At 28.3% G+C, this 22542-nt stretch overlaps 2 protein-coding genes and 1 long non-coding RNA gene across 3 annotated transcripts; all 3 read left to right on the top strand.

Moving 5' to 3' along the window:
• The first annotated feature begins 601 nt into the window (after positions 1 to 601).
• On the top strand, positions 602 to 3718 carry LOC137811563 (gibberellin 2-beta-dioxygenase 8). The gene is made up of 3 exons (XM_068613348.1): positions 602 to 1291; positions 2883 to 3207; positions 3324 to 3718. The coding sequence occupies exons 1-3, from the start codon at positions 792 to 794 to the stop codon at positions 3558 to 3560; spliced, it is 1062 nt and encodes a 353-aa protein (XP_068469449.1). The 5' UTR covers positions 602 to 791; the 3' UTR covers positions 3561 to 3718.
• Positions 3719 to 8054: 4336 nt separating this feature from the next.
• On the top strand, positions 8055 to 9161 carry LOC137809713 (uncharacterized). Its single transcript, XM_068610804.2, has one exon. It carries the CDS (start codon positions 8072 to 8074, stop codon positions 8882 to 8884), a length of 813 nt encoding a protein of 270 aa, XP_068466905.1. The 5' UTR covers positions 8055 to 8071; the 3' UTR covers positions 8885 to 9161.
• An 8329-nt stretch (positions 9162 to 17490) lies between these two features.
• On the top strand, positions 17491 to 17950 carry LOC150029124 (uncharacterized). The gene is made up of 2 exons (XR_016518307.1): positions 17491 to 17575; positions 17665 to 17950. It is a non-coding gene; the product is annotated as an uncharacterized LOC150029124 (long non-coding RNA).
• Positions 17951 to 22542: the final 4592 nt, after the last annotated feature.

Here is a 22542-nt window from a genome sequence, read left to right as displayed (position 1 = left end):
TTCACCTATATATTTTTTATACAGATTAAATAATTGGATTGTCTAGTCTTCCATAACTAGATAACCTATGCTAGTCTAGACCTATACTAGTGAACATTAAATATAACAGTTTCACCAATAAACACAATTTCTACGGCAGTGCCAATGACATTACGCCTGCTGCATCAGCACACATAATTCCAAAAAAACCAGAAAAAAACCCAGTAAAAAGCAGAAAAACCTCCTCCTACAGAGCAATTTACAAGAGGGAGCTGGTGCTACATGTATAAAGGTTATATCTAAAGGTATAGTGAAAGGAATTTTATGTTTAGAACCTCAATATTTCATTTGCACTGTACCACTTTTTTCAACAAATAAAATATAAAATACAAAAAAGTGTAGGTTAAACAACTAAGCACTATACTATCATTTCTGTATCATGGCCCTCTATCATATTGCATGATTTGAGTGCATACATAAAGGTGAGAAAAAAGGAGTCTAGTTGGATAGATTGACTCGAACAGTCCCAAAAGTAATTAAGCTTTAGATCGTAAATTTTTTGACCTATTGAATAATTTTTGGTCCGTTTGTTCTATTATTAAACAGTAATTATAAATTTTTAAAACTTAAAGTAACATTATTTTATTCATATATATTTTTTCATTTGAACAATTGTAAGAAGCTGAACCGAACCGTTTTGCGAGTTCTATATATGTAATCACCAATCTCATCCATCCACGTTTGAATCACAGCATGCATTCCCAACCTATTTTCATTTCTCAACCTTACTATTAAAGAACACCACACCACATATGGTAGATTTGTATATATCCAAGCTCTCCAAGAACAAGAACAACAACAGCATGAACAACATGGAGTCCTACCCTCCCGTTCTCCGCCACCTAGACCAGCAGCAACATCCACCACCACCGCCTAACCTCGATCCGAATGAAGAGTTTCAGGAGCCGGATCCTGTGCCCATCATAGATCTCGAGTGCTTACAGCATGAGAAGTTGGAAGAAGCTTGCAAGAACTGGGGTTTGTTCCGTCTGGTCAACCATGGTGTTCCGTTGACCCTTTTGAAGGAGCTGCAAGAGGTAGCGAAGGAACTGTTCGGTCTGTCCTTTGAGGCAAAAGAAGGTGCATGCAGTGGGAGCCCTGTGACATACTTTTGGGGCACCCCTGCCCTAACACCATCAGGGACAGCCCTAACAAAAAGCCCCCAAAACATGAATTGGGTTGAAGGGTTTGATGTGCCGTTGAGTCAACTCTCCCACTTCAACCCTCAACTTCCCACACTCGAGTCCGTAAGGTTAGAACAATATCGCCAACAACTTGCATTATTATCATTTGTCTTCTTCGATCTTTCTCTACGCCTTTTAGTTTATTGGTTTTTGTTTCTTTCTGGCAGGCCCTCGGGTCTATCTTTTGGTCTTTCTGTCTTGTGCTCTGTGCTGTGTTGTGTATATGTATGCATGTGCCTTCAAAAATTTCATTTTTTTAAATCTTTTACATATAATCTTCTCTTTTATCTTCATAATTATTATTAAATTAAAAGAAGGTGTATATATATATATATATATATATATACTTTGTTTAATCACAAAGCAGACACAATCTTATTCATTGAAGTTATAAAAGATTTTATATTAAACATTCTAAATGTACTGTTATAATACGGAGATATTATTAAAATATAATTCAGTATTTGAAAACACATAGGGATCATGATTTTGGTTGTGGGGTGCCCGTCACCTTTTCGAGATTATGACACTTGATGGACTGCATGAACGGGTGCTTCTACCACTTGGACTGTGGAATTTCGTGGAGGACGATTATCAGATTTGATGCTCATGTTTAACGTATAATTTCCTTAATTAGATGTTCAAGACCATCAAAGTTAGGAAAAATATGAACAAATTGAAGACCACATGTGTTCTTGTATTTGCAATTGAACCTACTTTCTTACGTGTTTTTTAATTAGAATTGTGAAGTTTTTTTTCAGTAATTTATGAAAATAAAATTATACGTTGAAAACGAACATATTACCATATAGTAAAATTTTAATTTTACTTAAAAACAACCCAAAAGATATTTAATATTTTTGCACCTAAAGTTTCTTCTGAAATAATTGTTTATCGTGCTTAGTCAAAAATATGGGAGTGATGGCATGTGTAGAGAGAAGTTGGTGATTTAATTGGTCCACAGGTAATAAATTATGAGAGGCAAACAATCAGAGGAGAGAGATCAATTGATTTGGTGATTCACTTCTTTTTTATTAGCTATATCAAAAGGATAGGATAAGGTCGAATCTTGTTATATATATAATATTTATTTAGAAATGTCATAAAATTGTTATTAACTAAATTAAAATTAGGGACAGATTGAGTTGTAAGGATTCTATCATCTTGACTTTAAATATATCACGATTTTTTTTAAATGTGTTTATGCAAGTACAAGTTTAAATGGGTACATCCAATCACAAATCCTGCACTAGTAATAACATTTTAGAATAACAAATTTAGTTAAATTTTTGCACTATAGTTTTATTATAATTTATATCATATAACTATTTAATTATATTCGATGTAATATATACATATGATATCAATTTACATATATCAATATAAAATTGAACATTCTTATATGTTTAATTTAGTACTTTTTACTAGATAACTATTCTATAAATTTACGGAGTTACATAATTAAATAAATAAATCATTTGGTCTTACATTTCGAAAAACTTATCATTTCTTGTGTATGTGCGTGATACTACATGGATCTATTAAGGACATGATTGAAATCTTATATGCATAGTTTTGTGGGTGAATTATGTTTTTTTACAAATTGTGGTGAGTTAACCAAGAAGATGCATGTGTATGTTATGTGTTTGTGTTTGCAAGAGTTCTGCTAATGGAGTATGAAAAACATTTGTCGAGAATTGGCATAAGATTATTTGAAGCTATGGCGAAGAACCTTGAGTTGAATATAAAAAGGTCAAAGGAATACATAGCAGAAAAGAGTGGAATGGTGCGTGTGTATCGGTACCCGAATTGCCCTGATACAAATGTTGGTTTGGGCATGGAGGCTCATACAGATAGCTCAGTCATGTCCATACTGAACCAAGGTGATGAAGTTGGTGGACTTCAGCTGCTCAAACATCATAAATGGCTCAATGTAAAACCCATTCCCAACACTTTAATTGTCAACCTTGGAGACATGATGCAGGTGCATATTCTGTTTTTACTCTTATGCTTCTATAGTTATTAACTACTAACATAGGTCCATAAAAGAAGTACACTGAAATATACTATGTATTTTGGTTGTGTTTTGGTTTGGTTTAGGCAATTAGCAACGACAGATACAAGAGTGTGATGCACAGAGTGAGCATAAACAAGCATAAAGAGAGGATTTCACTGTGCTACTTTGTGTTCCCTGGTGAAGAAGTTGTGATTGAAAGCTCGAAGTACAAACCCTTTACTTACAATGAGTTCAGATCACAAGTGCAAGAAGATATCAAAGCCTTAGGCCACAAAGTTGGGCTTCCAAGATTTCACCATAGCCAACCTTTATTGCTTTGACTCATACACTCTTCTCTTGTTGCATCATCTTCATTCTTCAGCACCTTTATTCATGTTATGTTCAAATTATAGATTTTGCTACAACCTGTCATAGATGTCACTCAAAGACAAGATCCTATAGTGACGTTACAGCTATTAAAATGAGTTTGTTTACAAAATTTTGGTTGAGAAATTTACTAAGAAAATAACAAATTATATATATATATATATATAATATAATGTATTTTTACTTCATTTATTATTAAAATAAAATAATATATGTGATCATAAATTTTATTGGGAGTTTTACTGATTTACTAATACTAAAAAAATTTATTAAATAAAACTAATTTTAAAGAAAAAAATAATTAGTTGTTATATTAACTATATTATATATTATTTTAAAGACTAAAAAAATATTATAGTTGTTATATTAACTATTTTAAAGACTAAAAAAATTATTGGGTATCTAAATTAGTTTTTATTATTGATAAATAGTTTTTAAATTAAATGGTAGCAAAGTTTTAACTATCAATTATTTAGATTTTAAAGTTGGTAGTTAAATCAATTATTGTTCTAGTTCTGCTCGTAAGAAGCCCCTTTGGGCTATTCAATCGGTCCACTCAACAACTACCAAACATCGACCGAGAATCCCCCTAATTCTTTTTATAGATGATGATTTTACAGTTATTGATCTAGTCCAGGACGACCCCACGGTCATCGCTATAGAAATCGATAAATTTGCCATCACCAAGGTTTTGGTAGATCAAGGCAGCTCAATTGACATTTTGTACTGAGGATTCCAAAGTCAGAAATCCAGCCTTATGACAACCATATTGTAGGTTTTTCAGGAGAGCAAGTGGACACACGGGTTACATCGACTTGTACACCACATTCGGAAAAGGTGGTGAATGCGAATACCTCCTATAATATATTGTTCGATCGGTAGTCCTTTAATCGCTTTAAAGCAATAATGTCCACATCACTCCTTGCCATGAATCTTCCCTTGACAGTAGGAGATATAGTTACCGTTCATGTGGATCAAAAGATAGCTCATGAATGCTATGTCGCAAGCTTCAAAGTCAAACCAATCAATCAACTTTACAAGGCGTCACCACGCAGACAGTCAACCGAAAGGAAAGGAATTTCATCAGGATCTAGAGGGTTGACTAGAGATCGGTCCCGAGAGATAATTTCCCCAAGAAGAAAGCTTATGGTTGCTTTGGTCGACCTCGAGCCTCGATTGAACGAAGCTCGCATTGAACCAGGCGAAGACCTTCACCCATTACCCTTCGTGATGAAGAACATGCAACACACATAGGGACTTCTTTAAAGACGGACGACAATAAATTGGTGAGTCAAACATTGATTGATAATGCTGATTTGTTTGCTTGGACAACTTTAGATACGCCCAGAGTGAGTACAAACATCATTACACATCGTCTTTCAATATATAAGGAAGCAAAATTGTTTGTCCAAAAGAAACAAAAAATGGACGAGGAAAAATGTGATGTCGCATGCCAAGAAGTTGACAAGTTAGTCAAAGTCGGTTTTATCAAGAAAGCACACTATACAACATGGTTAGCCAATGTAGTTATGGTTAAAAAATCAAACGGCAAATAAAGAATGTGTATTGACTACACCGACCTCAACAAAGCCTATCCAAAGGATTCTTACCCTTTACCAAGCATCGACCTCCTAGTAGATGGGCGGCTGATCACAATCTATTGAGTTTTTTTGGATGCATACTCAGGATACAATCAAATCTAGATGTGCCCAAGAGACAAGGAAAAAACAGCGTTCATGACTGACTGTGACAACTTCTATTATGAAGTCATGTTGTTCAACCTCAAGAATGCTAGTGCCACTTATCATAGGTTAATGGATTATATCTTCTAAGGAATGCTCGGTTGAAACGTCAAGGTCAAGGAAGTTTTTCAAGCCCTTTGAGACCATGTCATGCAGCTCAACCATGACAAGTTTGCGTTCGGGGTAGAGAGAGGAAAGTTAATGGGTTTTATGTTTACTCATCGTGGCAGAGAAGCAAATCTAGAAAAGTGTAGGCCATCACTAAAATGCGTAGCCCCGAAAATTTGAAGGAAATTTAGAAGCTAATAGGTCGACTCACGACCCTCTCCAGATTTGTGCAAAAATTAGTTATGCAAAGCTAAATTCGAATGGACGGAAGAATGCGAACAAATATTTCTTCAATTAAAAGCTTTCTTGGCATCTCCTCCCGTTATTCAAAATTCGGACAATATAGGACCAATAATACAATTAGAAAAACAATCAATTTAAAAAACTCCTATATCAACCGCTATGTAATTATGTAATTATTCTATTTAAATTTAAAAAAACTGTTTGATAACTACTTATTAACTTTTTTTAATTATTTTATTTAAATCCAAAAAAACTGTTATGTAACTACTCCATAAATTATTTTTTATAATTACTTTATTTAAATCTAAAAAAAATATAACTACTCTATTAATTACAAAATGAAAAAATATGGTTCTCCATGACTCATCACATGCATTTTCACAGTGGAGAATCTCCACAAATTAAATAAATAGAACACACACAATTAAAAGATCTTCAACATAATTATGTCTCATCCATAAATCCCAATGCGTAAAGACCATTTCTATTGTAGGTGTACACCTTATACTCTGAAAAGAAAAAAAAAACACGTTTTCAATCATTCACAATTTGGCAAAAAATAAAAATTGAACCCTCCAAGAAATAAAATAAATCACCGCAGATCAAAGAACACAATTATACTCTATACAAAAAATTAGGATTTCTATTATTATTAAAGGGAGCAAAGAGGGTAAAAGAAAGAAACCCTAAGAAACGAAATTTAAGGGAAAAGAACCTTCGTGTTGTACAGATTAACTAACGTTAGCCTTGAGGGGTAAGTTTGGCGATGGTACGATTGACAAAGATGATGAACTCCTTGACGATGTGGTGTTGGAAGTAGCCGAAGTGATCTTCATTGTCGGAAGCATTTGCAAGAATCATGAGATCATAACCTTCACTTGTGTATCTAAGTACCAACAACGTTGTGTGATCTTCATTGTTTTCTCTCTGGATCTAGATTTTCTCTCTCACACTCTCTCTATGAAAAAAAATAAAAATCAGTAAAAGTTCAAAGAGAATGAAAGAGAATAGATCAAAAACAAAAAATTACACAAAATATTCATATGTATACTCGGATAATATTGACATGAAAAAACACACACCTAGGGAGAATGGAGAAGAGAGGGAAAAAAGTGCATGAAGATACAAAAGAACAAATTTGCAAAGAAAAAAACAAATTTGCAGAGAAAAGAGAGGAGAAATGAGAGACGAATAAATATAATGATAAATAATATATAATCATAAAAAGTGTAACAAAGAAATTGAGTAAAGTGAAGAAGAGAAAGTGCACACCTAAGAAAAATGAAAAAATTCTTTTTATTGAAAGCATGAAACTTTCTCTTATTTTTCTTCTTTCCTACATCATTACACACAATTACACTTTTGGGAAAAAGGGTTCATTTCTTCAATCGAACATGAATTGAGAAAGTTAGAGGTTTAATGACGTTGCAGAGAGAGGTTCTTAGATGATGTAAGTAATTTTTCTAAACCATTGAAGAAGTAAGGGAGAAGAATGAGGTTTGAACAACGCTCCCTTCATATCTTCTTTCTCTCTCTTAGAATTTGATATTCCCTCTCTCTATGCACTGATTTTGAATCATCTCATTCAATTCAAAACCATCTCTCCACCTCTCTTTAAATTTAAAATCGTGCATATCAAATGTTTTAGAAAAAATAAGAAATGACGCAATGTTCATAATACAGTAATAAACTTAAATATTGATATAAAGATAAAATAAGAAAAAAATTAAAAAATTAAGAGCAGTTAAAGAGTGAAATCCCTTTATACATAGGGATAGATTATTTGATACGTGGACTTTTAAATTTAACTAAAATGGTTATGGATAAAAAAAATACAAAACAATCGCTGTTTAATATGTAACGGTGTTTTTTTTCTCTAATTGGCTGCCCCGAGATATTTTCTGTGATATGAGAAGTTCATTTTTTTTGGATGTAGACCAACCATTAGATCTATAAATTCTCTCAAGGACAAACTTACCTGCTGATTCCTTGACTCTTAATTCTATCATCTTTGTTAACATGGATATGCCACCCCTCAATTTCCTTTGCCATGTGAGTTTCCAAGTTTCTTTCATCATTTTCTTTCATTTGTGTAAATTACTTTTCTTTTTATCGCCAAATCAATGAGGTTAAATTATCTGCATCATCAATATCATTATTAGTTTGTCATTAATTGTTCTTTAACATGCCAAAATCCTCATTCTTGTTTACAATTCTATAAATAATGTATATGTCTGATTGCATTGAAATCTGCTACATGGATATGTAATGAAATTTAAACTTCGAATTCTACGCATGATATGATGACTCTATAATGTATTATTTTTTATGTTGTCTTTTTCATGAAGCCTAAAGCTAAGGAAACAGCAAGAATGAATAGTTCAAGGCATCGTCCATTACACACTTGTGGAGTTTCCTTCTTAGCCATTGTTGACATTGTCATGGGAAAAACCCAACATATCAATGGACATTTAGGTTCAACGTTGAAAAGGGTAACGAAGTTAGCCAAATTCGCCGTGCTCCTTATCTACGCCATGCAAATCCAATGGCTAACAATTCTCTCCTTCATCGATGATGCCATTCTAGCAATTGAAAAAGTTACAGAGAAACTGTTTCCCCCTTCAACACGGGTGTTCGACAAAGTTGATGAAGTTGTGGTAATGATGGTGTCCCTTCCTGAGAAATTTGAAGGAGCAATGAACAAGTTTCCCACAATAATCCATGAGGTCCCGTTTCTGAATTGGGCACTGACCCCTGTGATCTCAAGGTTGAACAGTTTGGTCTCAACGTTGAACCATTGGGGACATAAAAATTCAAGGTCGAACGAGAAAACAATAGGTGATAGGAGTTACAATGAAGGGTACATGGATTCCTTGAATGATATTGAGAATTTGGAAATATTTCCTCCTATAATATCAGAGTGTGAATATAAAGGGGCTCATGACACTGCATTGCGGAGTCACGAAAAAGGGTCATACAAGGATGTGTTGGAGAGAGGAAAAAAAGAGAACCCAGAGGAGAAAATGGAAAAAGGGTGTGAGGCTGAGAAGGTGAATGGAGGTGATGATTGTGAGTGCAAAGAAGGAAGAGAGAAGAATGATGGGAAATATCAAGTTGGAGAAAGTGTGAAGGATGCCCTTTTCGAACTGTTTGAGTCTGCATGGCTCATGAAAGCTGGTAGTTAGGAGAAATGATCACATCACACTTATGATTACAATCCATCTTCATGCGATATATATATTGGAGTGTTTCTTTTCTATAAACTAAACTTTTCATTTATATATCTCATGAAGATTGGTTAGAAGAACTATAGAAATGTGTAGGTCTAAACAACATAATTACTTTCTGCATTATTAGAACCAAAAAGAGGCATGTAGATAATGCAACAAGAATGTCATTCGTATACGTGTGACTCATATTTATGACACTAGCATCCTTGGCTTCCATGGTTAGCTATTTACAAAAGGCAGTGCCTCTTTTATATATTATGCTTGTTCTTCCAATTGTTACTTGAAATCTTGAGAGGTGATTGTTAATTAAATATCTTGTGCTTCACCATTGATTAGATGCAGATGTTCGATAATACTTTTTGTTTAAAAGTTCAGTCAAATGAAACAAAAATGATGAATCAATTACATCTGCCATTACGAAGAAAAGCTCAATTTGTCCTTATATACTTCAATACCATGTCTATGTGAAATATTTTACCTATCATTACTGTTATTATTCACTACATCAGCAATGCTGCACAATATGGTGTGCTATAAATGTATTTAAGAAATATCACAATCCTTTATAAAATGTTATTTAGTATAGTCATTTATCTCATATACTTAAAAAGTGTCTTTTATCATTCATCTCACATACTAAAAAGGGTCTTATATCAGTTTACAGAGAATGAGAGAACGAAACAAAGAAAGAATTGATCAAAATAATAAGTATAAAGTGTCATAAGAAGAGAGGAAAATATTAAGGGTCAATGAGTTGTTTATAATGTTTAGGTTATGTTCATGTAGTATACTCATAAATGAAACCATATAATGTTTTTGGTAAATAATTCTAAATAGAAAAATAAGAAGAAAATAATATCAATTTCTCTATAAACTAAAATTGACTAACTTTTTCAATATGAATATCAACCATTTACAATTCAATTTCGTCTTCTTGTTTTTTTTTTTCAAAAACACAATATTAACAAGATTAAATTTGAACATTTAAATTTAGTTTCTGAAGTGCATCAATCAAATCTAATCAAAAATAAATTTAAACTTAATTTTTAATAAAAAAAATCACTACTATTAAATATAAAAATAATGATTAAAGAAAATAAAACACATGTTATATGACTCAAAATAAGAAAATAAATGCAAGAGGTAATCATAATAAATGAACAACATTATCAAGATAACAAGAAGTAAAATCATAACAATATCTTACATTGATAAAAAAAAATTACCTAAATTAATTAATGAACCTAACTAAAACGAATTAGATACAGACATGTAACACCCACCTGAAAATTATACTTCCAATGAAATTAGAAAACAAACTTGGAATCAAGAATTAGCAACAGTTATGTAACACCCACAAGATGAACAAGACATGAAAGAGATCAAAGTAAAGGGCAAAATGAAACAAGAACATTATAAGAAAGACAAAGTAACAAGAGTAGTCTCACAAACTCAAACTTTCATATATTTCAAAGTAACATTGCACAAAAAGTCAACTTAATGATTGGATGAATGATAATGACTACTGTGTATGCTAGCAATTGTAAGTGGTAATCTGAACAAGATATTGAGTTAAGTTTCATGTTTTTTTAATTGTAGCAATAACTTTGTAATTATTTTGAACTTAATAAAAGTGTTAATGCATCACTTACAATATAATCGAATTTCATTATATGATCCTACCCTACATTGAGTCAAACTATGCAAAATTGAAACTATGTAAAGCCAATTTAGATTATGCAAAGTTTGAGGTAATTAGCACCAAATCACATCATATTTACCATTTTTGGCCAAATGCAATCTTACCATTTTTTACTAAAATCTATCTTAACAAATTTTGGGAAAGAAGGGCAAAAGTTGAAATGACCAAAAGAAGGCATTGGCTTTAGGTGCAATTAACACTACAAGAAAATCATGAAATAGAAATCAATCTTTAAAGACCAAAATAATTAGTTGCAATAGTAATTAAATTAGAGACTATTTTAGAAACTAAACAAAAATTGGTTTTTAAATTAGTTTCTATTATTGTTAAATAGTTTTTAAATTGATATCTAATTAGCAACCAAGGTTTTAACTACTAATTATTTAGTTTCTAAATTTGGTAGCAAGTATTTTTTGAATCCAACAAATATTTTTAAATTGAACACTTCACCGATAAGTGTCGTACGAGTGTTGACACCGATACGTGTGTCCGACACGGATATGCCATTTAAGAAAAGTGTCCGAAATCCCAGTAATAAGAAGTTGAGGTGATAGTATAAAAACAATGGAGAAATTAGTACATGTATATATTTGAAATTATTTATGTAAAAAATAATATTTTGTAATACAATACTGTGGGTATTTAAATTATATATATATATATATATATATATATATATATATATACTTGTGTATTAATTTGTATGATATAATTATTAATTTAAGTAATTGGAGATGTTGCAATAAAACTATAAAGTAATTTGATGGTGAGTGATAAATCCAAGAAACTTAATTAAAATAAACTAAAGATAACTGTAATATCATCTGAGAGACTAAAATTAAAATTTAACCAGTCTTATAAAATTAACTTAACAAATTAAAAAAAAGTTATACTATCTTAAATATTATCATTTAATCATATTTTTAGTTGATAAGATATTTTTAACCATTCTCTTTCTTTGAGAGATTCAGAAATCCGTTTCTCATTTATTTTATTAAAAAAATAGCATTAATAGGACACCATCTTCCTCAATGGATTAGTACTACCATGCTACTTATTACACCATTCAAAATGGTAAAAAAAATAAAGATTCTGAAAAAATATCATATTATTATTTAATGAATTACATAAATATTATCAGGAACAATTTTGTATTTTTATTACTTTTAGAAATCATAATTTTCATAGTATGAATTATGTGAGAGCATTTATTATAAAAGGAGATTTCATATGAATCCTGAGAATCATGATATATTGAAACATGATTAAATTTTGCTCGAATGATTATAACTATTACTAAAAATGTTTGAGTTTTTCTAGAAATTAAAAAGTACTATGTTACTTTAATTAAAAAAGTAAATTCGTTAGTGTAAAATAATAAAATCAAGATGGTATTTTTCAGTATGATTTTATTTTAATTTAGAAAAGGTAGATTTTTACTCATAACAATAATTTTAACAAAATAAAGAGTAATGTGTTACTTTTTTATTAAAAAAATAATCCGTTATTATATAAAATAATTTAATAAGAGCAAGATGGTATTTTTTTTAGTAAGAAAAATTAGATTTTCACCCATGACAATACTTCTTATGGAAAGCTTGTTTCTTGCATGAATGTTTTATGGAAGAACACAATTTTCCAATTTTAGATTATTGGGAGACTAAAATTTTCCCATCACCAATTCTTGTGAATTTTTTAAAAATTTAACGGTTACATACTAATTTTAGTTTGAATTGGACTATTGATATCCATTGTTCTTAAATAAAAAAGTGTTAATATAATCATTTCAAAGTAAAATAAATTTTAATTTAGCAATTATGATTGGAAAAGCTTAAAATTTAATATTTTTCTTCATCTTTTTTAATTTTTATTATGTACACATATGGATGAGAAGTGTTCTCCTTATTAATTTCATATCACTCACAATTCGAGATTAAAAGTAAATTAAATACATGTCTTTTTTAATCCTCTGATATGTTTATTACAAACAAAATCATGGACAATATCTCAAATATAATCATTGATCCTAATGATACTATTTCAATAGATTTGAAGTTGAAACATTGACTTCTGATAATCGAACTCATGAACATGTAATTACCATATCAGAAACAAAAATATAATATAAAAGATTAATTTTATTTGAAGGATCTAGCCCTGTGATTTGCAATATGAAATAACATTGTGATTGGAAGAAGATGAAACAATTAACATGGTGTCCACATACACATGTAAAAATTAATTAAATAAATTGAAAAAGAAAAGAAAATACTTACTGCAATAATAACGAGAAAGTAAGATTTATCATGTTGAAGTATGACTACTGAAGTATATGTTTGTTTGATAATATTGACTCTTTACTCTTTAAGATGATTATGATTGATTATCAACTTAAGAAGATTATCAACAAAATATTACTCAATATTCTATTTTATATTTTATAATATATATATATATATATATTTGGAAATATATATAAAATTGAAACTAATATAAATATTAAATTTGGACTCATTTAAAATAAGAAAGTGAGATAAAAAAAAATTCAAACTTCTCTTGTGCAAGTAAAAATAGAATCCATGATACAAATAATTTGAATAAATGTACTATTAAAACAAAATTATGATTTAAAACTAAAAGAAGCAAATTCGAATATCAACCAACATTGTGTTATGTTTGTAAAAGTCCTTCTAGAAAATCAAGTAAGGACTAATTTATTCCAAGTTATAAATCATCTAAACCAATCATGATAGTGTATCTTGTCATATTCCAATCTTATAATAAAGAGCAAAACATAATTTGCTATGACATGAATGACGAAATATCCATATTGTAATGGTATCATTCTCTTGTAGTTTATGGACTTGGAAGAAATGTTTCCACCCACCATTCAACACATAGTATTTATTTGGTCATTTCTTGAATGTCAAACTATAAGTATTTTGATGAACATCATAGACGCAAACTTCAATTCCTCTCTCAATATTTTCATCATTGTTCAACAATGATAAAAATGATTTTTTCAACATGGTTTTTGTTAAGAAGAAGTCTATTTAGATTGACATTCACATCACTAATTGTGAGTTGCTTATGAAGAGGTTCACCATGCTAGTGGCAAATAGGAAAGGCTATAACTATGATGAATGAGATGTTCTTGTGAGGAAAAACATACCTTTGATAGTTGAGCTTCTTGATGTAAATTTCCTAAAGAAACATCGCTACCATCTTTAAATTTTGATGGTTTTGACGATCATTCAACAAAGTTTTGGGAGTGTTTACATATTTTGTTGCCAAAAATGTTTTCATGCCATTTTTTAGGATTCTTTTCTCCTTGCATAATTCATAGAAGCTTAAGTATTGATAATTCATCTTTGGAGAATTCTTTAACAATTTTATTTTCCATACTACACCATTTACGCTTCATGTTCTTTCCACTACTTTATAAAACCTTGAAAAATATGTTTACATGCAAATACCAAACACTTATTTATATATTATAAACTCATTTTTTTAAAGTATGAATCAAATATTTATCAAGATAAAATATCATATCTTAAAAGGGTTATTTATAACAAATTTATTTAGAATGTGATTAGTTCTTTTTTAATCTTTTATAAAATATTAGAAGCTCGTATTTATCGAAATAAGGTATTACCTACTTAAAAATACATATTAATTGCAAATCTATTTAAAATGTGATTATGTATTTTTTTAAGAGAATCTTTTAAAATATCAATAAACTATCAAAAGCGCATATTTATCAAGATAATCAAGATAATATATTCCATACTAAAACCACTTTATCTTTCACAAATTTATTTATATATGATTGTGCATGTAAACAAAAATTGAATTATCAATCAAATATTAGAAGAACATTATATAATATTGCGATTATATTTTTTAAAAATATTTTAAAATATCAATCAAATATTAAATGCACATATTTATTTATCAAGATAAGATAAGATAATATATTACATACTTTTAAAAAATAATTAAAGCATCATTGAAATATTAAAAGAAAATATTTATCAAAGATATTATATATTGAAAAATGTATTTCCTGGGTCTTAAACCTAAGTGAATATATAAAAACCTAAGATATTATAAATTGAAAAATGTTAGTTGCAAGTGGATCGGAAACTTACGAATTGAAAAAGAGAGAGAGGTTATTGGCACCGGTTAAGAGTTGAATTTTTGTAAGAGTTAAAAAAATAGAATATATTATTTAATACTTAAATAATGGAATAATTTGATATTTTAATCAATATAAGAAAATAATTAAATATCAACAAATTTTTTTAAAAAAATTAATCATTATATTAATTAAATTAAATATTAATTTATAAATTAAAAAATTATATACATTTAAAGTATTAACATTAATTACTAAGATTTAAGATTTTAGTTACTAATTAATTTAGATTTAAAATTAGTCACTAATTTAATTAAAGATAGTTTTAAAATTTAAATGAGTTAGTAGTTAAAACCTTGCTAATATATAATAGGTATATATTACCTAAGTATCGTTTTTCTTGTATTTTTTATATATGAATTTTGATCTAGTTTCCCATATTTGATTTGATTTGATTTTTATTTTTTTAATAATATTTTTTTCATGTGGTAGACGCGAAATGTCGAATTTCATAATGATGAAAACTTTTATACAAATAAAAATAGAAAACCTTGCTAACTAACATTATATATCAATTTATAAACTATTTTATAATTTTTTTATTAATAATAGAGACTACTTTATATACCAATAATTTTTAATTTATAAAATAATATTTAACTTAGTAAATATAAAGAGTAATTATTTTTATCTATAAATTAGTTAATATTTAATAATTTCTTTAATGTATTTAATTTATAAAATAATAAATTTAAGTTGAATAACAATTATATTATTATCACTACAAGAAAATCATGAAATAGAAACCAATTTTTAGAGACCAAAATAATTAGTTGCAATAGTAACTACATTAGATACCATTTTGGAAACTAAAACAAAAATTGGTTTCTAAATTAGTTTCTATTATTTTCTATTATTGTTAAATAGTTTCTAAATTGGTCTCTAATTAGCAACCAAGGTTTTAGAGACTAAATTTAGAAACTAAATAATTGGTAGATAAAACATTGGTGGTTAATTAGATATCAATTTAGAAACTAGTTAACAATAATAGAAAATAATATAAACTAATTTAGAAACCAATTTTTATTTCAGTTTATAAAATGGTCTCTAATTTAGTTACTATTGCAACTAATTATTTTGGTTTCTAAAAATTGGTTTCTATTTGATGATTTTCTTACAGTGTATTAATATTATTTTAAATTTTAGTTTAAATAGATTTTTGTTTTAATATATGGAACTTAATCTAACCTTTAAGATATTAAGTTAGATGGGATTAGGTTAGGTTTATGTAATTGAATGAATATTCTATTATTCTAAATCAAAATAACTGTAACGTAGAAATATTACATCCATAATATAAATCAATAAAATTTGGTTGATTAAAAAATTATTTTATTTAATTTTTTTTATTATATTAACTAATTTAAATATTGTTTTATAAACTAAAAAAATATTTATATCTAAAACTAATTTTTATTATTAATAAAAAATTATAAACTAATTTTTAAATTGATATATAATTAGTTATAAGATTATAGCTATTAACTATTTTGCATTAAGATTTATTAAATGATCTAAAGGAGACAAATAATAATAAATAATAAATCTTAAATAAAAGACGTTATTGAAAAGAAGAGTTAAATGTGTATTAATTATTTCATAAATTAATAAAAAAATACTTACTTACGAAAAATCCTTACACTTTATATATGGTATAAGATGGAGCAAAAGAGAATCAAATTGAAGAAAGGGTACATTGCTTTGAAATCAAACTAACTTCAATTTTTATGGTTGGAATAAAGTAAAATAACTTTTAATTATATAGCAATTATGATTGGAAAAGTTTAAAATTTAAAAAAAAAAAATTAGGTATGGATGAGAAGTGTTCTTTATTAATTTAACATCACTTAGAAGTCGAGGTGAAGAAAAATTTAAATATATATCTCTTCTTTAATTCTTTGAAACGCTTCTTTAAAAAAAAATCGTAGACAATATTTCAAATGTAATGATTTTCTAATAATACTATTTGAATATATTTGAGCTAATGATATATTGACATCGTATGTGAGAATTGAACTCATGAATGGTTAAAATAAGCATAGTTATTAACTATTTTGCATTAAGAGTTTATTAAATGACCTATAGGAGACAAATAATAATAAATGATAAATCTTAAATAAAAAAAAACGTTATTACACTATAATAAAATCATTAAGTAGAAACTAATTTCCCAAACACAACTTAGTTAGTTAGTATATTGACTAAATTATATACTTTTAGATACTAAAAAAATTATTAATATCTAAATTAGTTTATATCATGATAAATAGTTTATAAATTGGTATCTAATTAGCTACCAAGGTTTTAGATACTAATTATTTAAATTCTAAAGCTGATAGCTAAAACTTTGGTAGCTAACTAGATACCAATTTAGAAACTATTTATCAATAATATAAATTAATTTTGATATCAATAATTGTTTTAGTCTCTAAAAGAGTATATAATTTAGTCACTATAGAACCTAATTATGTTGTGTCTCTAAAATTTATTTCTATAATGATTTTCTAGTAGTGTTGAAGAAGATAATGAAGTCAAGTTAACATATAGAAGAGTTAAATGTGTACTGACTATATCATAAATTAATAATAAAAAAATACTTACCAAACATCCTTATACTATATATATGGTATGAGATGGAGCAAAAGAGAATCAAATTGAAGAAAGGGTACATTGCTCCGAAATCAAACTAAGATGAAGGTCATCGCTTCAATTTTCATGGTGATTCTAGTTTTTTCATCTAGCATTGGTAAGTTTTGTTTTCAAATTTATGCATGATTTATGATTTTTTTGGTTTGAGTTGATGGTTGAATATTGAATATGGTTTGTGTTGTGTAGAAAATGAAGGAGCATTGAAAATGGTAGAGGGAATAAGGATTGAGAAAACGTTGTCCGAGATTTGCATAGAAATACTATACAAGAAATGTGAAGACAATGACAAGTGTTTCACTGTTTGTCGCAAGAAATATGGATCCTTAGCAAGTGGTGTATGCAATTACAAAGAAGAATGTGTTTGTCATCATCCATGTTAAATGTTTCATCTTCTTCCAATTACAAATTTAATGCTACTTCATTTGTAAAACAGAGTGTTGGATTCTTCAAATAAAATTACCCTCTTTTACTATGTTTATGCTTATAATCTTTTAATTTTTAACTTCTCATGCATAATTATTAACTTATCATCAAGTATCCCATTTAGATAAAGATGCAAAGTTGAAACATTTCCATTGTAAGAATCATTCCATCATATTTTAATCTAATTTAATTTAATTTATGTATTTCACTATGTCATTACATTTTTAAGATTTTTTTAATTTTTACTTAATGTAATGGTCTTATAAAACTCACTTTTTAATATAATGTTCAATAGAGTTGAAATTCATTTACTTCCGTGATAACTGGTTTTGAAATCTTATATAGCTAAGACCTATTTAACGAGTTGACATTACACAATGTAAAAAATAAATTTATTGTTTACATTACATTCTTAATTTCTTTCTCTTTAGATCGGTGACATAATGAGTTTGCAGTAACCTAACTTATAACTTTGCCTTTTTCTAGGTAACTCTATTTTCAATGCATTTTGCTTCTTGCCTTTTCTATTTTATAGTTCTAAATCGTGATCCAAAATCAATATGGCTAAGTATGGTCTCTGATGACACTCAAAAGAGTATTTACAGTTACTACGTAACATCAATCTACTGGTGGTCAATAGTGATTATTACAACAGTTGATTATGGTGACCTGCATCCTGTAAATACCTAGGAGATGGTGTTTGACATATTATGATGTCATCAATGAAATCTCAAACATTGATTCTTGTCTTGAATTTGTTGGAGTACTCTTTGGAAAGTCAATGTTTATATTTTAAAAATGGGAGGGGAGTATCCTCTAATAGAATTGTTAATGATTTAAAACTAAAAAACTATAAAAATATTTTGGGTTCTAAAATACAATAATGGTCTTTTATTTCTCCCTAAGAGGTGTCCATCATTATTCTTATGTTTCTTTTTGGTGTCTGCTTTGTGGCATATCAGAGAGACAACCTGCAAGCTGCCACAAATTTTGTTTCATCGAAATCATTTACCTATTCAATTGCAAGAACATATGCTTGCTCATTTGTTTATGAAGTACATAACATATTTATAGGACTGCAACAACAAGTACATAACATTTTTTTATTTTATTGTCTATCTAGAGGTTATTTAATCTTCATTAAGTTTTAGATTGTAGAAAAATTTCTTTGTTTTAAATCCGCTACTATTTTTTTTTTATTTTGTGTAAGACTTGTCACATTAACCAACACTAGTCGCATTGCTTTGTAAAGCAATTCTAATACAATAACGTCCTTTGACTTAGTGGAACACCAAGTTGACAATTTTAATCATTTAGTGTCCAATTTTCTCTCTTTAAGTGTGTCTTTGCCCAAAGTTATTGGTATTATTTCTTGTAGTGATATTGATGTAACTATAATTATGTCTTGATTTTAAATGGTTTGGATCTTAAAATATCTATAAAAGTAAGAATGTTCAAAACTTGAAAGACGGAAATAAGTGCAATTGTGAACCTTACTAAAAGACTTATAAAACCTCAAGCATCCTTAAACGTAAACTTGGAGACTATAAACTAAAAGTACAATATGCATGATTAGTGAAGAAGAAACAAATTCATCAGGCTTAATACAATATTATAGGAAGTATAGTGTGTGATGACACATATTTTGTACACACATTTATAACTTTATTTTATAGTAAATACATTTTCCATATGCTTTATTTTTAGTTTTTAACTTATTTTTTTTCAATAATATTAAATTGGGTTCATTGTATATATTTGTTTTAATTTTGTATTTTTGACTTAGTTTACCTTTACTATTGTTTTGGTTATAACTTTTTCTATAAATATTATTTTTTTGTTGATAATAACTGCATTGGATTTTAAATTTCCAATGCTTCAGATATATGGTTTGCTGGATCTAGAGTTCTCTACTATTTTTATGATTTTTTTGAAGTTGAGGCAATAAGTATATATTTGGAGTTGAAGACCCTCTATGAGACCTTAATGTATCATTTTCTTTCTTCTAATATCGAAATGTTTCATGGTAATTATCTCGAACTATGTGTACCTGCAAATACTCTAATGTTTTAAGTTTGTCACTTAGGCTCTGTTTGTTTCTGGGAGAAGAAAGGAGCTGATTTACTGTTGGTGGGTAAAACACGAAAAACAAGACATTAAATAATATAAAACACGAAAAACGAAAAGAGATTTCTGTTTAAAACTTTCTTCGCGTGGTAGGAGAGATTTGCAACGAAAGTTGCTCTATAGTTTAGGTTAGTTTTTTTTTATTTTAAACTAAAATTATTATTATTTTTATTTAAAATAAGATTATAATTCAAATATAAAAATATAATTAAAACTGTAAAAAAATATTTATTATAAAATAACATAATTAATTATTTATAAGAATAAATATAAATAATAATAATAAATATATATATTTTTAAATAAAAAATTATATAATAATTATATTAATTATAAAAAATAAAGTTAAAAATAATAAATTTATTTAATTTATAAATAAATCAATCCAATTAATTTTAATAATTTTTAAATATAAAAGTAAATTTGTAAACTTACATTCTTATCAATTAAAAAAAATATAATTTCAATCACACCCATCACATCACTCACAAACTTTCATAAACTTTCCTCACACTTTCCACTCTATTTACCTTATCCAAACACCCCAACTTTCTTTACACTTTCCCTTCAAATCATCTCAAATCCACTCCCTCTTTTCCACTCCCTCATCCAAACAAAGCCTTAATGTTTAGTATTGTTACCTATTTATATGATTGTTGATGGACTTTACTTATACAAATTATGTATAATAGCCTTATTAATTAGGTCTCATAATTAAAGACATAATGACTTGATTACCCACCTAAGTATCAATTATATCATCAAACAAACATGACTTTTAATTATATTTAAATCAAAAATTATTAAATATAATTAAATATACGTTTGAATTAATTTATAATAAATTTTAAATTTAAATATTTGTCACAAATTCACAACATATTGAATTAATTTTAAGCGTTCAAACAGATATTAAATGGCTAGAATTTTCGCGAAAGAAATAGGCAATTTAGACCAAACACTTTCTGTTGAAAATGAAGCTTTGATGCCTCCAAATCTGTGAAGAAAGTTTGATGCTTGTGCTACTGTGTTTGGGATTTAGTTCTAGGTTGTTTAGAATTTGTAAAATTCATTCTTATTCCAAAGCACACCTGAATCAATTTGGTTTTGAAAACGAAAAGTGTTTTTCTAAGCCAAGTGAAAAACAACCGGTTGATTTCTCGGTTTAGTCGGTTGTTTTCCATCCAGCTTGTTTGGAGGGTTTTCAAACTGCTTTTGACTTGGTTGACTAACTGTCATAACCAATTCAACCGGTTAAAACGACATTTCAACCGGATGATTTTTGAATTTCTTAACAGCTTTTCAAAAACTTGTTAAATTTGTTTTCAGTTGATTTGAAACTGTTCTGGCTTGTGTTTAACTGCCTAAAACGACTATTTTGAAGAGTTATAAAACTGGGTTACCCTCCATATTTGAAAACACAAAAAGAGAGGTTAAGAAACTGTTTTGAGGAAGATTTGACTCAAGCTTTGCTAGATTGCCTAAGGTTGTGCAATTGATTCAAGAAGTGAATTAGGAGCTTTGTGATTTCTTGTACATCAGGTGTAATCGGTTCCTTCTTTTCTTGTAATTGTTTTTCATTTTGTATACTTGTAAAACAGTAAATCTGTAAGGTTAAAGAATTGTTTTGACTGTGTTTGTGTGAAAAGACAAAGAGGGTGTGTGTTCTTGTGTGGTCAAGATCACCTCTTTGTGGTGTTGTATGATTGTAATCTGTTGTTGATTACTTAATCGAAATGTTAACCAATTGTTTTTCTGTAAACAGTTTTAACAGCTTTGATTTATTGGTTTTCTTAATTGCTCTTTCTGTAATTCTTCATAAATCTTCATTATTAGGTAACATTTGCAAAATTATTTTGTTAAACAATTTACCTCATCTTGCTCCTCTTGTTTAGGCCATTAATTCTTACACTTTCTTCCCATGTTTCAATAAGGTAATAAATAATAGATAGGTTGACATAATAATTTGGCGCAAATAAGTAAACCCGTCAATATGTAAAACATAAACCTATGTTTTCTGTTCTTCTTTTGGTTCCTAACAAAAATATAAATAAACAATTATCCTACAAGTGCAAGAATGTCAACAATACCGTGATTTTATTAGATTAAGAAAAATAAAATTTTAGTTTTTTTATGAATAAAATTTAGTTTAATTATAAAAGTTATCAACCGTAGCCGCCATGCCGTAATGGTCTTTTGTTTTCCTCCTAGAAGATGGATTAATTTTTGTGGGTCACAAAACAATGTACAAATCGAAAGCATTGCAGTGCGGTAAAGCAACCAAAAAACACGGACCAAAGATGACGCATGAGTGTTTTAAAGGTGAAAGTGATGGCTAAAGCGACATCCGTTAAACAAACTTGCCCTCTCTTAGCTACTAGTTGTAACCTGCTTTATTTTATGTATATAGACTACATAGATCTTTCTGTGTAGATTTTGTGCACCGAGGAAACACCTAAAGACATAATTAACAGTTAATTTAAAAATTGTAACCCACCCCCAAAAAAAAAAAGG

This window comes from Phaseolus vulgaris, chromosome 2 (genome assembly GCF_051622355.1).
Source record: "Phaseolus vulgaris cultivar YP4 chromosome 2, ASM5162235v1, whole genome shotgun sequence".
In the NCBI taxonomy this organism is placed as follows: Eukaryota; Viridiplantae; Streptophyta; class Magnoliopsida; order Fabales; family Fabaceae; genus Phaseolus; species Phaseolus vulgaris.
Note: the sequence above shows the minus strand (reverse complement) of the source record. Positions and strands in the feature narration are given on the sequence as shown.

What these genes read in the sequence shown, in the direction of transcription:
- LOC137809713 (XM_068610804.2), top strand. Translation starts at nt 8,072, where the DNA reads ATGAATAGTTCAAGGCATCGTCCATTACACACTTGTGGAGTTTCCTTC.
- LOC137811563 (XM_068613348.1), top strand. Translation starts at nt 792, where the DNA reads ATGGTAGATTTGTATATATCCAAGCTCTCCAAGAACAAGAACAACAAC. An exon ending in CCCACACTCGAGTCCGTAAG is followed by an intron (nt 1,292 to 2,882) that starts GTTAGAACAATA and finishes TGTGTTTGCAAG; the next exon opens with AGTTCTGCTAATGGAGTATG. An exon ending in ACCTTGGAGACATGATGCAG is followed by an intron (nt 3,208 to 3,323) that starts GTGCATATTCTG and finishes GGTTTGGTTTAG; the next exon opens with GCAATTAGCAACGACAGATA.